The sequence below is a fragment of the Thalassophryne amazonica genome, chromosome 19, assembly GCF_902500255.1.
Source record: "Thalassophryne amazonica chromosome 19, fThaAma1.1, whole genome shotgun sequence".
In the NCBI taxonomy this organism is placed as follows: domain Eukaryota; kingdom Metazoa; phylum Chordata; class Actinopteri; order Batrachoidiformes; family Batrachoididae; genus Thalassophryne; species Thalassophryne amazonica.
Genome location: NC_047121.1, coordinates 64,446,383 through 64,462,362, shown reverse-complemented (window position 1 = coordinate 64,462,362; position 15,980 = coordinate 64,446,383). Strand labels below are relative to the sequence as shown.

General features: G+C 40.6%; 1 protein-coding gene and 1 long non-coding RNA gene across 3 annotated transcripts in view; one reads left to right on the top strand and one right to left on the bottom strand.

The window, feature by feature from the left end:
- flvcr2a (FLVCR heme transporter 2a) overlaps positions 1–15,980 on the top strand; it is a 41,702-nt gene that overhangs the window by 16,631 nt on the left and 9,091 nt on the right. The window contains exons 6-10 of one of the 2 annotated variants that reach the window (XR_004566758.1): positions 1,387–1,497; positions 3,933–4,038; positions 6,645–6,756; positions 9,250–9,314; positions 13,633–14,367. Coding sequence is in view for 1 of the 2 variants with exons in the window: in XM_034195144.1 (XP_034051035.1) it covers positions 1,387–1,497; positions 3,933–4,038; positions 6,645–6,756; positions 9,250–9,314; positions 13,633–13,695 (457 nt within the window). In the remaining variant the exon portion in view is untranslated. Of the gene's footprint in view, positions 1–1,386; positions 1,498–3,932; positions 4,039–6,644; positions 6,757–9,249; positions 9,315–13,632; positions 15,872–15,980 lie in introns of those variants that run through there. The other variant, XM_034195144.1, reaches the window with a different exon arrangement.
- On the bottom strand, positions 15,521–15,970 carry LOC117531960. The gene is made up of 2 exons (XR_004566759.1): positions 15,739–15,970; positions 15,521–15,645 (listed from the first exon to the last, which is right to left on the bottom strand). It is a non-coding gene; the product is annotated as an uncharacterized LOC117531960 (long non-coding RNA).

Genomic DNA, 15,980 nt, shown 5'->3' with positions numbered 1-15,980 from the left:
TGGGGTTATGTGAGGTTAAGAGTGATTACTGTCAGCAAGTTTGCACTGGGTCAATATGTTCTTGATATGTGCAGAGTAAGTTTCTGTACTTTTTTCTGCACCAAAAGTATATCTTGTAAAAGCTAAGTGCCTTTCATTATCTTGTTATCATGTGAAAAAACATAAGCAGCAGGCAGCGGTTCCACTAACACAAGGCTCTGCTTTTCACGTCTTTAAAGTTAAACCTAGTTAGCCACATGGCCTAAACATGGCATGGCATTTTTTTGATCACGTAAGCACACACATGGGAGGATCACTTCTTTATCAATGATGTCAATTGAAATATCATTTCAAGTTGATCTGAATTGGAAACCATGCTGAGGAGGCCCAAAGCAAGCTGATAAGGATGTGAAGGAGATTTTGCTTATCAAAGGAGAGGACAGTGCAGTGGGTGGACCATGGGAGAAGACCACTGCTGGACCAGGAAGATGGATGGGACTCTGACCCATCAACAGAGAGCAGATTGTGATTATAAAAATGTAGTGTACTCAGAGTCTTCAGTCTCTTCTGCTCTCTCCCCTGCTGGTGATTTGCTAAGAATTACATTAGGAGGAGCCAGCCGAACGGATCCACAGAATTCTGTGTCTGGTAAACTTATCTTTACTCACTCTGTTTGCTTGAATAATTTGTTAATAAATTCCCACGTAAGAGGTCCGTCTTCCGGGACAATGTACATCATTGTTTGAGACTGACTTCCTTATTTCACATCAACGGACATGCGGGGTGTGTGACCGAAGGTAAATAGTTTTGCTGTTCACATGTTGATGTTTGGGTTCACGGGTATTTAACAGAAGTAAACAATTCCGCTCCAACCAAGAGGTAGATGTCTTGGGTTTTCAGTTAAATACCGTGGTAAAAGGTCCGCTCCAACATGTGAAAAGGTAAAAACTCAGATTAAAGGGGTCATAATATCCTTATGTGTAGTACTCTACAAGGTATTAGGTTTCACACTCCAACAAAAGGAATACTGATGTCTACATTAACACAACCTGTTTATTTTAATCTAAAATATATTACTCAAGCACCAAAGAGATCATCTCTTTGTCATCTCTCAAGTGAATATAGATGTGGATTTCTTGACATTGAATTTGGAGGGACTTTGTCAGCTGGTGTGGCAGACCAAAACACAGGTAGTGTGGGCCGAACATAGCCCTTGGACTCCAAACTGATAGCCCTGCTTTAAACAATACTATATTTGGGGTATGTCCTTGTTCTGATTGTTTCTATAGTCATGTAACAAACTGGAGCTCTGTCAAATCAGATTAATTAGTAGTTATTTTTAAAAGCGTCACTGTCCATGACACACTGATCTCTCTAAGCACTGGCCTTCCTTCCGTCTCTCCTCAGGCAGACCACCCTGGCTGTGTATGTCCTCAGTTTTATTGGAATGCTGGTGTATGCCTTCACCCTCAACCTGGGTCACCTTTGGGTGGTATTTATCACAGCAGGAGCTTTAGGGTAGGTAACCAATCAGCGACACTGTCTACCATAATCATAAACATTATAGTCATCTGGGTAATAATTCTTCTACCAGAAGCCTGGGAATTTGAGGATTTGGTGCAGTATCTTAGTTGTTCCTAGGACTGCACTCTTCTGGACAGAGATCTCTGTTGTCCTTTAATCTGCTGGAGCCACTCTTCCAACTTGGGGGTTAGTGCTCCTATTACTGTTGGAACCATGTTGGACTTCACCTTCCACATCTGCTTCAGTTGTTCCTTCAGCTCTTGGCACATCTCTGTGTTCTTGTGCTCCTTTCTGATGTTGCTGTCAGCTGGGATTGCCACGTCAATCACAACTTCTTTCCCTTGTCAACCACCACTGTGTCTGCTTGGTTGGCCAGTAGCTGCTTGTCTATCTGGAATTTGAAGTACCATAGGACCTTCACCCTGTCGTTCTCAACCACCTTTGGTGGCATCTACCATCAGGAATTGGGGTTTTCTAATCTGTATGTGGCACAGATGTTCCTGTACACAATTCCCGACACTTGGTTGTGCCTCTCAGCGTACCCTGTCCCAGCTTGCATCTTCATCCTGCTATTATGAGCTGGACAGTCTCTGGGGCACATTTGCAGAGCCTGCATCTTCGGTCCTGTCAGCTGTGGTAGACTCCTGCCTCTATGGATCTGTTCTTGTGCTGCCATGATCAGAGCCTCTGTGCTGTCCTTTAACCCGGCCTTTTCTAGCCACTGGTAGGTCTTCTTGATGTCAGCCACTTTCTCTATCTGTAGATGGTACATCCCATGGAGGGGCTTAGTCTTCCATGATATGTCTTCTTCCTGATCTCAGGAGCCATCTTTTGGATGTATTTGTGGATGCACCTTGTCTCATCCTAAATTCTGGCTCTGACACTCACTAATCCTTGCCCTCCCTCCTTGCATTGCTCATAGAGCCTCAGTCCAGATCACCTTCCCTCTCTTGGTCACCATATGGCCACACTTATCCAATCTGAATGACAACCCGAAATCCTCACTGTAGATCCTGGTGAAGTGGATTAGTGAGTCAATGTCTTGCTCACTCTTGGAATACAGCTTGATGTCATCCATGTACAGGAGGTGGCTGATGGTTACTCCATTCCTGAATCGAGGTGGCCATTGTGTGCTCTTAGGTCCACCAGCCACTTGGCATCGATGTTGTGTGATGCCTCTTTCTCCCAGATGTTCTTTCAGGATTGCTCAGTCTCAGTTCTGGTGGGTCTGTTCTTGTATTACTGTTCTCCCCTTTCAGCTGGGAGTACACCCTTGATGGGTCATTGACGAACAGGCCATTTATTTTCTTGGCCTCTGCTTCTCTGGTGTATCTTTTCAGCCGAGTAGCCAAAGCTGTGAGTCTTCATTTGGCAGTTTCCAGGGCATTAGTTATGGAAATTTAGTTGTACTTCTTATCCATCCAGGACCTGTGTCTCATGATGCCCTTCTGTACTTCTGTTAGTTGGCTAAAATCCTTCCGGGCTTTCCAGATTTGGGTCTCCAGTCTTCTCCTCTATGGAGGGCTCTCCCTTTGGGGGGTATTCTTGATTTTATACCCAAGTGTGTCAAGGATTAATGTGGACAGTGGCATATATGAGCTCATGGGCTTCTGTAATGCTGGTAGTGGAGATGGTGAGTAGAGCTGTGTTAATGTCTGCAAGCATCTCTCCCGGCAGGACTTTGTCAGTGAGCCGGGGGAGTCTTACTCTTGATTGGGTTGCCGTCTGCTTTAGTCTGGCCACAATCTTCATCCTCAGCTCAGTAGATGCATGTGTCATAGGAGGTATTTGGGCATCATCTGCTTCCTTAACACTACTCTCTCCTACCAGGCTCTGTTCCTTGTGTTCACACTGCTCAGCACCGTGCTGCTGTAGCCTCTGGATGTCCAGTCTTGATAGTAGCGTCCTTCTATTGATGTTAGAATGCTGAGCTACCAGGTGGTTCTTTGTCAGTGTGGCGGTTGGTCTTCTGTTCAGCCATAGTAACATAATAATTCCATGTTGTCAGTCCTTGTCCATGCACATCCTGTTTTGTGTGTGTGTATATGAAACCCTTATATCCAAATTGACTGCTGGTAATTTCTGTGATTTTAACTGTAACATCATCTGATGCATTTGATTTCCAGCACATTGTGAAGCCTGTTCTTCTCCTAAGACATCACTGTGAAGCCAGTTTCTCTTATCTAGCTCGAGTGTTGGTTGTTCTAAGTGAAATTAAGTGCTCCCATTTCAGTCCATGTGCTTTGTGATTCTCATTATTACCATTTATGATAATCTGCTTATTCTCTGGTTTCCAGAGTAATTCCTTTTCCAAATTGTTAAACTGTGAAATGTAGGCTTGAAGAATGATTCAGCCATGAAAGCTGAGGATACTGCTGAAAATCATTCCAGGCTGAAGGTTGTATTTGAGGTTCAGTGTCTGTCTTCAGGTTCTTCATGACCGGGTACCTGCCGGTGGGATTTGAGTATGCAGTGGAGCTGACATATCCAGAATCAGAGGGGACCTCATCTGGACTCCTGAACTGTTCCGCTCAAGTCAGTAAACATGTGCATGACTATCTTCAAGTGGAGGTATGATTAGAGATGTCATGTGGTATAGATCTTGTGCAGGTGATGCCATTATCGATAAAGGTAGAAACAAATCATATTACTCCTTTTTACATCACAGTTGAGTCTGCAAGCTCCCACTGTGTGTGTGCATGTGCTGCTGTGGGCACAGGGGGAGACAGTCCATGAAGAGAAAGCATGTTCTGTTTTGCATTCTAAACCTGTTCCACACACTTAGGCTACTCTGAACTAGATGTCATTACTCTTACTGACCAGGGCTCGGTTTCATAATGTAGTATAATCTTGTTTCATGGACTAAACTCACTTAGTCGACTCATCGTTTGACATTAGTCATTGCACAAAGCGCTTAGTTGGCTAAAGTTTCGCATTAGTAAAGTTTTTAGCCTGGCACAGAGGAGGCTAATCTTATTTTAGTCGACAAAACTTCAGTGTCTTACCTCAAAAATGGCAGCTATCATGTACCACCAATTGACGGAGCAGAAATGAAGGAGAGACTTGCAGTGGACACGGGTGTTCCAGGACCAGAATAATCTATTGGAGATGTTTACGGATGCCGAGGTCAGGAGCGCTTCTCTTCTGCGGCGGCGGACTCGGTCATGTTTGTCGCAGATGGACCAACCCGGAAGTTTAAAAAACTGCCACGCATTGGAGGCGTTTCTTGGCAATGGCACTCGCGAGGCTGCTCTCATTGACTTGTGTAAAATGGCTTATCTACAAGTTTAGCCATTGCTGTGAAACAGAGACTAGTTAATGTTGGGTGACTAACCTTAGTAGACTAAAATATTAGACTGTTTTATGAAACCGGGCCCAGGTTTTTATTCTTTGGAATATATCCACTTCCAGGTTTGTGATGGAGTTTGAGATAATAATTCTTCCTCATTTCTAAGCTTTGAAATGCTGTTTAAACATTAGTCATCCTGACACACTTACTAACATGTTGAACCAGTTCTACTCGATCACTGCGTTGTTTGTGGGACAGAATTTATTGTAACGTGCTTTGAACATCTGATGCAGATGGAAAAGCGCTATATAAATGTAGTCCATTTACTACACTGTGTTGTTTGTGGGACAGAAGGCAGCGTTATTCAGGCAGAATGTATGGCTCCTATACTAGGTAACATTGTTGCCAGATATGGTTCCTTGGCCTCACTGTCTTTGTACTTGTGGTTTCCATTCTGACAGCAGCAGGTCTGTTTGTGCACTGATCAAGTTAATCTAACATTTCTTTTGCTTTACAAAATGGCAATGTCAGCAATGATGGTCATGAAGATGTCGCTGGCCAGATGTTTGGTAATGCTGATATCTTTGCAGGAGAAAGCAAGTCCAAGTCTTTCAGATCCTGGTGCTACTGTCTTACTATATGGTTGTGAGAATTGAACACTAACCAGTGACTTAAAGTAACTTCTTTGGTACTAGGTCTCTTTGGAGTATCCTAGGCATGTTACTCGAATGACTTTGTGGTAAACAATTACTCAAGCTATGGTCACATTAGCTACAACAAGCCACAGAGACAAAGCGATGACTTGCCATTCATTTTCAATGAGAGTGGGCATTTTGTAGTGGCAAGAGACAATAGTCACTATGCCGCCAGTGAAGCGGGGCCAAAATAGACCTGAAGTCTATTTTATACAAACGCTGCCAGTCAGCGTGAAGAGGCAGTGTGATGCCAACTGGTTGTTTGCTCAAACAAAATAATCCAAGATGACGGAAAACACTCCAAAAAACCCTCTTTGTCTAAATCTGTTTTTCATATATATTGTAAAAATTAGTGAGAAATAAACATATAACACATCTGAAGTGATTTACAAGACATCTTATGGAGATGTAATGGGGACACGCCAGGAATGCCCATCAAGTGACTAAGCCAACTGCATGTCACCATGATTTGTAGCTAATGTGACTGTAGCATAAAGGAGCCAGAAGCTCAGGTTGTTTCTCCGTTATTTTCAGTGGGAATCACTGCAAGCCGCGATTGTTTCCTGTTCATGTTGTTCTTGGGGAAAGTGAAGTTTGCTCTTTAACGTCCTGCTTATTCTTATTTGTCCTGTTTGTTCTGGAGTAATATATATAAGATGTCAGAAATTCAGTTTGCGTTTATTAAATTCCATGCAGACACGGATTATTTGGAATATTTCTTGTAGCAAGTTTTCAGGGTCTCATGCATGGAGTCTCTTATTAACGTGATGAAAAGCATAAAAATGTACACTTTGGTAGCATAATGTTCACTTGCAATTGTTGTCATTGGATTCTCTGTTGTTTAGACCGCAGCAACTCTCTGGCACGCAAGGGATTATGGGATATCTCAATAGGACAAATGATCCAGTATGCAGGTGTCTCACTTTTGAGGACTCCACCGGTGAAGGCAGAGGGATCACCCACATTTCATCTGCCTCCAGCAGACAAATGGTTACTTTCTAGAGCTGAGGACAGACCGGTAGTTGCCATCTAGGACCCAAGGTGGTTCTGGGATGTGGCACTAACGCATGCTCCCAGACCTAATCTACACTACACTGAAGGTCACATGATTGCACAGGGTGTTTTCAAAAAGCCTGAAAACATGAATCTCATTTCAGATCTTTGGAATAACTTTCACCATTGCTCAAGGGAAAATTATGAGTAAATGGGGCACCTTGGCAGGAAACGTCTTCTTGAGTGCCTTTCTCCTTATTGGGACAATAATAACAGGTAAATATGTTACTTTTAACCTCATCTGTCTATTACTTATATTACTTTAAAGGGGCCATTTTGCAAGTTTCCACCACATCTCTTTAAATATGACCATAAATATCCGACAGTCACTGAGGTGATGTCCCCTAAAAATGGAAATAATGTATGGGCTTGTTGTACAAATAAAGTACGAGTTCAGATACCAACATACATGACATATCACAAAAAACTAAAACAAGCCTAAATCTTCCTAATCAGTGTAGTTTCTTCATGCACCAGCAAAAAAGTGTTGGAATTTTTATGTTTAACATGAAATCCCAACCATACGTAACTGTAAAGGTAGATTTTAAAAAGATTTTGTGCAATATGACCCTTTTAAAGTTTGTTTTGTGATTCCATGTGCATCATTACACTTTCACATAAGGTTGCCCTCTAGTGGTTGAATCCAGCAGCTCATAGTGAAAATTAAAAACAAGATAAAATACATGTAAGAATAGTAACAACTTGAATAAACAAACAAACAAAAAAAGCATCAATTGAGGTATTTCTCTACTCCATACACATAATTAAGAATAAATACAATAACATTTGCAAACGGGTTCAGTAAGCACATCTTTCAATGACCAAAGATTCATGAAAATTCAAATAGGTTTTGTTTTTACAGATTTTCAACATTAAATGAGAATTTGGCTCTATGTATAGATGTGTTGGGCATAACTTTATCCACTCGGAACAAAAATTAATTGAATTGGGTCATTATTTATTGAGAACATAATGCCACAGAAAGCAGAAGCTAAGTGGCTAATTAATGTTATTGGACCAGGCAACAACAGCACAGATTAAACCACATCTTATTGCTACCGAATGACAAAAATGTCAATAGTGTCCGGTTGCACAGCAACTTCGATGTTTACGTGACTAAATCTAAATTAGGTTTTTAAAATGACTAATTATACATTTAGCAGCTTACTTTAGCCTAGCCATCATCCTACATTGCGGCAGTCCACTTAGGCATTACCAGTCGAACCAACCCCATTGCCACTGGCATGCTCATAAGCAATCCAGACCTTTAAAAGTGTCAGTGTGTGATTTTTGACTGATATTTTGGGTGGAAGATACAAAAATGGCTTGCTGACGTAAACTAGGCCTGACTGACATGAATCATGGCTCCAACACGATAGATGTCAATTGAAACAAAAGGAGAGGATTATCAAACTCTTAAAAGAGGGTAAATCATCACGCAATGTTGCAAAAGATGTTGGTTGTTCACAGTCAGCTGTGTCTAAACTCTGGACCAAATACAAACATGGGAAGGTTGTTAAAGGCAAACATACTGGTAGACCAAGGAAGACATCAAAGCGTCAAGACAGAAAACTTAAAGCAATAAGTCTCAAAAATCCAAAATGCACAACAAAACAAATGAGGAACGAATGGGAGGAAACTGGAGTCAACGTCTGTCACCGAACTATAAGAAACCGCCTAAAGGAAATGGGATTTACATACAGAAAAGCTAAACGAAAGCCATCATTAACACCTAAACAGAAAAAAACAAGGTTACAATGGGCTAAGGAAAAGCAATCGTGGACTGTGGATGACTGGATGAAAGTCATATTCAGTGATGAATCTCGAATCTGCATTGGACAAGGTGATGATGCTGGAACTTTTGTTTGGTGCCGTTCCAATGGGATTTATAAAGATGACTGCCTGAAGAGAACATGTAAATTTCCAGTCATTGATGATATGGGGCTGCATGTCAGGTAAAGGCACTGGGGAGATGGCTGTCATTACATCATCAATAAATGCACAAGTTTACGTTGATATTTTGGACAATTGAAAGGATGTTTGGGGATGATGAAATCATTTTTCAAGATGATAATGCATCTTGCCATAGAGCAAAAACTGAACATTCCTTGCAAAAAGACACATAGGGTCAATGTCAGGGCATAGGGTCAGTATCAACGAGCAGATCTGATTTGATGCAGGTGTTTAGTTTTGGGGATGAAAATTTACAGGGTGATTCCATAATTTTTTCCTCAGAAGTGAGTGATTCCATATTTTTTTCCTCTGCTTGGTCTAAAAAAGTAACCGTTACTGACTGCCACAATCTTTTTTCTTTCTTATAGTGTTTCTTAAAGCCAGAAAGTTGCCATTTGAAATGACTTTAGTTTTGTGTCATGTCTGTGATCTGCTTTTTTTCTACAAAATTAAACAACTGAATGAACATCCTCCGAGGCCGGTGATTCCACAATTTTTGCCAGGGGTTGTAAGTACCCCTAAACTCACAGCTTGTGTTGCATGGCGTGTCATTGTTTCTACAGTGCCCCCTGATGGAGGAGGAGGAGGCGCCAAACACTGTCTTGCTGTGAACAATAAACATCAGTTATTGTGAATGACGACTGTGTTTATCAGTTTTATCACCTCCATTACATTTTTTGTTACTTCCACCATTTATACAGTTCTCAGAATTTCCAAACTAACAATATAACCTGTTTCCTCCTGTGTTCATCCCAGGTTTTATCAAGTCTGACCTCCGCCGGCAAAAGGTCAATCAACATGCTGAAGGTCAGGCAGTGACTGTAAGTGTACATGTGCACTACATGAAGTCAGATGTGATATCTCCATGTCCTTTGGAGAGGGGGGTGTGATGCCACCTGGTTTAGGGCTGAATGCACTCTGTGACCCACTGTGGCTTCTTAAAGCTCACTAACAGCAACCACATCCAGTCAACTTGTTTGCTGATTGTGCAGCTCCACTTTATTTGGCAGCTCACTGGCTCCCTCCAGTGTTCTCCAAGTAACATCATGTTGGCAAACTTTTTTTAATAAAGCCCACTTTGCATAAATAACTGGAATAATACAACAGTCCATACACACAATAACCTAGTATTAATAAAAAGAAAAGCGGGTTTAATTTTCTTTTGGGGAATCTGAGGTATAACATCAAAAACAAGCACAAATTTGGTCAATTTCTCAAGTTGTATACTTACCTACCCTATAGCAGGTACCTCGGTGGGCTCGGAGTTTACCAGTGTGTAGAAATGGGTTTGACTCCTGGTCACACACCTTTCCAGTGTCTGTGGACATCACACTTCATCTATTCATTACCAAAGTCCACCCAGCTGTAAACGGGTACCAGCCTTGACTGGGGAACAAACTTTCAATGGACTGGTGTCCTATCCAGAGAGTTGTAGACTCTCATCCATTTTATGCTATGGGTTCTGGAGCTAGGCACCAGTACAAATGAGGCTCAGGGCCTATATAGTATTTACTGGTCCTTCTTCAACCTACCTACAGTCAGGTACATACGAGCATTTGGACTCGTAAGCATTTGGACATTCATTCATTTTCTACCACTTATTAGGGTTGCGGCGGCAATAGACCAAGCAGCCCAACCTACACTTCCTTATACTTGGCCAAGTCCTCTAACTCTTCCTGGGAATGCTGATGCAGTCCTAAACCAGCTGAGAAACATAATCCCTTCAGCGTGTCCTGGGTTTCCCATATGGCCACATCCCAGTTGGGCATACATGGAAGGTCTCTGTACAAAAACGTCCAGGGGGCATCCTCACCAGATAACTGAACCACCTCAAATAGCTCCTTTCAATGCAATGAAGCAGCAGTTCTACTCCAAGTACCTCCTGGATAGTCAAGCTTCTCACACTGTCTGAGTGTAAGCCCAGATACCTGATGGAGAAACCTCCTTTCGCTGCTTGTATCTGCAATCTTATTCTTTTGGTCATTTCCCAAAGTTCATGAAAATTCAGTAAGGTATGTCTTCTATAATATATTCCAATTCTAAAGTAGAACTCTACTAGTGTATGCTAAGGTATATCTAAAAAAAGAAGAGTAGAATAGAAGAGTAGAGTAGAGCCACTTAGGTGCCTGGTCTTGAGAACCAGGGATGATAGGTCATGACCATCTACGGGTCACGATGGGAGCATAAATTGACTGTTAAAGCAAGAGTCTTGCCTTCAGTGTCTGCAAACATCAGACACCGTCCCAATCCGTCTATCAACCTCACGCTCCAACTTACCCCCACTCGTGACCAAAACCCCAAGGTACTTGGGACAGTTGCACAATTTTGTAATGCTACCTCTATACACATTACAGCTGAAATTAAGCAGTCAAAGTGATTAATGTGTTGACTTTCTGCTTTTATATAAAAGGTTAAATAAAAACATTGCATTAACTATTGAGGAATTAAAACTATTTTTATACACAGTCTCTGCCTCATCAGAGGCCAAAAGTAAATCCAACATGTTTCTAAACATAAAGATTATTGTTAGCACACTGATGAAAATGATTTGTAATCAATGTCTGGAACACGTGGATGTGTTCCAGACTTCAAATGCCAAGTTTCCTCTCTTGAGATGCTTTGCCAGGCATTTACTGCATCCTCCTTCACTTGCTGCTTGTTTGTGGGTCTTTCTGCCCTTGGTTTTATCTTCACTAAACGAAAAGCACACAGTATTGAGTTGAGGTCAGTTGAATGACTTTCATTTAAGGATATTCCATTTCTTTGTGTTGAGCTCTTGCGTTGCTTTGGCACTATGTTTTGGGTTATTATCCACGAGCACTGTGAATCACCATCCTGTCCATTAGTGAGTAGATAATACTTATGTCTCTGAACACTTCCGAATTCATTATGCTACTTCCATTAGCGATCACATCATCAATAAACACCAGTGACCCACTTCTATTGGTAGCTACACACGCTTCTGCCGTTTACTATCTCCACCAAGTTCTTCACAGATGATCATGAGTCATTTCTTTCTTTATCCTCGCTCGTCTCTTCTCATATTTCTGGTACAACTTAATCTTGGTTTCAACTGTCCAAAGAATCTTGTTCCAAAACAGGTTAGGATTTTGTTTTTTTGTAAGATGTTTTCAGGCAGTTTCTTCTCACCTTCCTGTTCAGCACATCCATAAACCTCCTCTTTGGCCTCCCTCTTCTCCTGCTGCCTGGTGGTTCCATCCTTATCATCCCTCTCCCTATATAACCTGGGTCCCTCCTCTGCAAATGTCCAAACCATCTATCTCAATCTTGCCCCTCTGACTTTGTCTCCAAACCGTCCCACCTGAGCTGTCCCTCTGATATGTTCATTCCTAATCTTGTCCATTCTTGTCACTCCCAAAGAGAATCTCAACATCTTCAGCTTTGCCACCTGTCTTTTTGTTAGTGCCACCGTCTCTAAACCGTACAACATAGCTGGTCTCACTACTGTCTTGTAAACTTTCCCCTTCACTCTTGCTGATATTCTTCAGTCACAAATCACTCCTGCCACCTTTCTCCACCCTGGCTGCACTCTCTTCTTCACCTCTTTACCACACTCTCCATTACTTTGAGCAGCTGACCACAAATATTTAAACTCATCTATTTTCACCACTTCTACTCGTTGCAACCGCACTATTCCACTGGGCTCCCTCCCATTCACACACATGTACTCAGTCTTGCTTCTACTGACTTTCATTCCCTTGCTCTCCAGAGCATATCTCCACCTCTCCAGACTAGACTCAACTTGCACTCTACTCTCACTACAGATCACAATGTCATCTGCAAACATCATAGTCCATGGGGACTCCTGTCTGATTTCATCTGTCAACTTGTCCATCACCACTGCAAACAAGAAAGGGCTCAGAGCTGATCCTTGGTGTAATATTCATTAAACTGGAATTTAAAGCAAAAGTTTCTAAACTAGCTAAAGTTAGCATCAGCATTCATCTGTAGACACTTGAAACAATGTAGTTCAGAACCTCTGAACATAAAGTGTTAATCAAGCTCAACAGCTACTTACTTTAGCCTGTTACAGCTTTGCATTGAGCATTGGACCAAAATAATGGCGCGAGTGAGGCAAGTAGACAAATGGACTGCATTTGTCATGGATTTATATAGCGCTTCTCCATCTGCATCAAACGCTCAAAGCACTTTACAAATAATGCCTCACATTCACCCCGACGTGAGGGTGCTGCCATACAAGGTGCTCACTACACACCGGGAGCAATAGGGGATTAAAGACCTTGCCCAGTCAGGCTGGGATTTGAAATGAGGATCTTCTGGTCTCAAGACCAATGCCTTAACCACTAGAACATCACCTCCCCTAGAAAAGACAACTATCTTTTAAGAAATAGTATGGTCCATTTTAAGATTGTGTTACAAGTTTGTTCCAAGCACGAATATGGTAATTATATTGTAATCAGTTAAAAGTAAGAAGATTCTATAAATGTTGTGAAACCCCCAAGCTGTTGTCTTTATCGCTTCTTTTGGATGGTCAAAGTCTTATTTAGGGGTTTAGTTACACCCTATAATTCAAACTGTGTTTAAGTGTCTGTGAACACAGAACTCTGTGGGTACTTTTACAAAAGATCAGTTTGAAAATCTGTCATTATTGGTACTCGAAACACATTGGGATCAATTCTTCAGTTCTCAAGTGTAGACATCTACACAAAAAGCTGATATGAAGTAATAAATGTTGTGCACAGAAGAAAGTGGGTAGCTCTATGGGTAGGAATTGGACTACCAATTTTTTGGATTGGATGTACATTAATAAAAGAAATTAAACTGACCACACAAACCATCTTGGTTTCATGCTGCTTGCAATGAAATAAACGCTAAAGTAAATGCAAGAATCACTGTGATTACTTTTTAATTTGGATTTTCTATCCTGTCCGGACATCTGCTGATTTGGGGTTGTACTATGACATGGCGTTTATGTGCATACCTTTTTAGACAAGAGGAAAAAAAATGCACTTTGTAACTAACCAACAGTTTCTGTTACATTAATGTCACACGGAGTAATTTTTTTCAGTGCATTTTATAGTTGCGTCAGCGCTGTGTTGTCTTTCTTTGTTTGTTCTCTTTTCTGTTTTTATTCATTTGTGGTTTTAATTTTTGCAGAAATACACAGCTGAGCTTGAAACAGATACATCTCCTCCTGAAATACTGGGAATGAAGTTCTAAGGAGGATGACGGAAACGGCCAGAAACACGTTTCTTGCATTACAGCACCAGCTGGTGACCTCACAAAATGACGTACAAAACGTCATGTGTGACCACAGACAAACAAAAGAAGAAAAAAAACCTCTATACGTGAGGTACTGGATGAACACCGCGTTCTGGTTTGAACACGAGAGTTTCACAATAATATCCCAAGTGGAGCTTAACTCAGCCCAAACCAACCACAGGTCAATCATGCACACTGAAAATATTTTTGCATAACTGATCTTTGTGCAGTGCAACAGCCACTTTACTGAATCATTACAATTATCTCAAACTCTTACGCAGAATTGTTACAATCCTACTGTATTCACTTTTGATGATGTAGTTTTCTATGCAATCACATAATGACCAATATTTGGGGTCCAATCATACACCTGATGCAAAGCTGTGCACAGCATGGTGCATGAGTTATTGCTAGTTTCCACCAGTGGGTCTGCTCATGTTAAAATGAGGCGTCATCAACTGGAATGTTGGTGCAGTGCGATCATAAGGAAGCAGGAAGTGATTCTATTTGCACCATAGGCTGCCAAAAACCTAGTTTAAAGTCAAGCTCAGTTTTTCCTGTTATTTATACGATGCACTATTCAGATATGCATTACACAGATTCCCTCATTCTGCTTACACCCAGGGATGTGTGTTAGCACTCAGATTCCTGATCACTGGATTAAAAACAAAAACAAAAAATGAAATGACATTTTGCATGCACACCTGTTTCTTTGCCAGAAAACCTCACTTCTGCTACTTACTGAGTCATTCGTCTAAACTGAAATGCACCAGGTTCAAGTGCACACGACTCTTAAAGGAAGTGATAGATGACAAACTGGTAATTCATGTTACACTCAAAGGGCACTCATGATCACATAAGAGAATAAATATAACTCCTTTTTGCCATGTACCCAATCTGAGAACAAAATAGCAATGTTTAGTTGGACAAGCCCCAATGCACCTTTGCTGTGCACTTTAGGCCATGTGCTATAGATTGTCAAGATAGGACCCCTATACTGTGTTATCTAAAACCTGACCAATAAAGCATCCATTTTATTTTTTTTTTACTTTCTTGGTTTCTGTGTTTTAAAATAAGCAGTTAATGCAGAATAAGATGCTCTGCCTGCATTCAGTATTGCAGTACTTCTGAACACTATTGGTGACAAATACATCTCAGCACACTTTTAGAAGGTCTTATTACATTCTGACAATAGGTCAGAAATTAGTTTTGAGTGAATTAGAATTAGGATGAACCAAAATTTATTACACTTATTATTTTGCACAAGTCATTAATTGTTGTTTTCTTTTCTTTAATGTATGATAAAATTGTTACTGTGAGAGGTTTCCTATACAAGCACTTGTTCCATTTACATGTTCTTGCAGTAGTGTGGTAAGTCTGGTCATATACCTCCTGTTAGATTGTCTTTAACTGTGGTAAGTGTAGATGTTAAAACTGTGTGCTCACTGGATTCTGTGACCTCCTGAAACTGTGAATACCATGAATTATATTCTCAAGTTTGGTGGGTTTTGTTTTTGTTGTTGTTACAAATGTTTCTGTGCAATTCAATTCTGTGCAAAGGTTTTAAGCACCCTAGAATTTGAATAAAATTTTGCTTTTTTTGTTTATAAATTACCCCCATCAATGGGTCAACAGAAAATTGGATTTGAATTTCCAAATGTCCAATTATCAAATTTCAAACCTCATAAGAAAAAAACAAAAACTTTCTTTGTAGGTGCACATGTATGTTTTTAGGTTTCAAAAATAAGCTGTTTAGCTTTTTTTTTTTTTTTTTTTTTTTTTTAGCTGAAAAGTGATCACATTATCTACAAATACATCCATACTTATCCCAGTTTCATTATTTTAAAACGTTTTAGGGAAATTAAGCATAAAACCTTTGCACACCACTGTATCCTGCACCTGTGAATCCTTGAAGCAGAAATCCAGAATTACTTTAATTTGTATCAAAGTGTTTTGTTGCTTCAACCATCACCTGTTGTTGTCATTGTATCCTGGTGAAACAGTTTTGATTGCTGCTTTCCTCTCCTTACATTTGGGTTAGAATTTAAAAGTATTTTCTTATTACTATCAAACAAAAGAAAATCAAATGTTTAGTTTGTAAAATAATTTTATAGCACAAAAATAGGAAAATCCATAGGAACTACAAACATTTACATCACTGGAAATAGAATACGCCAGGGTGATACAACTTTACCTATTTGTGATACTTCTGTACAGAAGAGCATAGTTTTATATTCTTGACA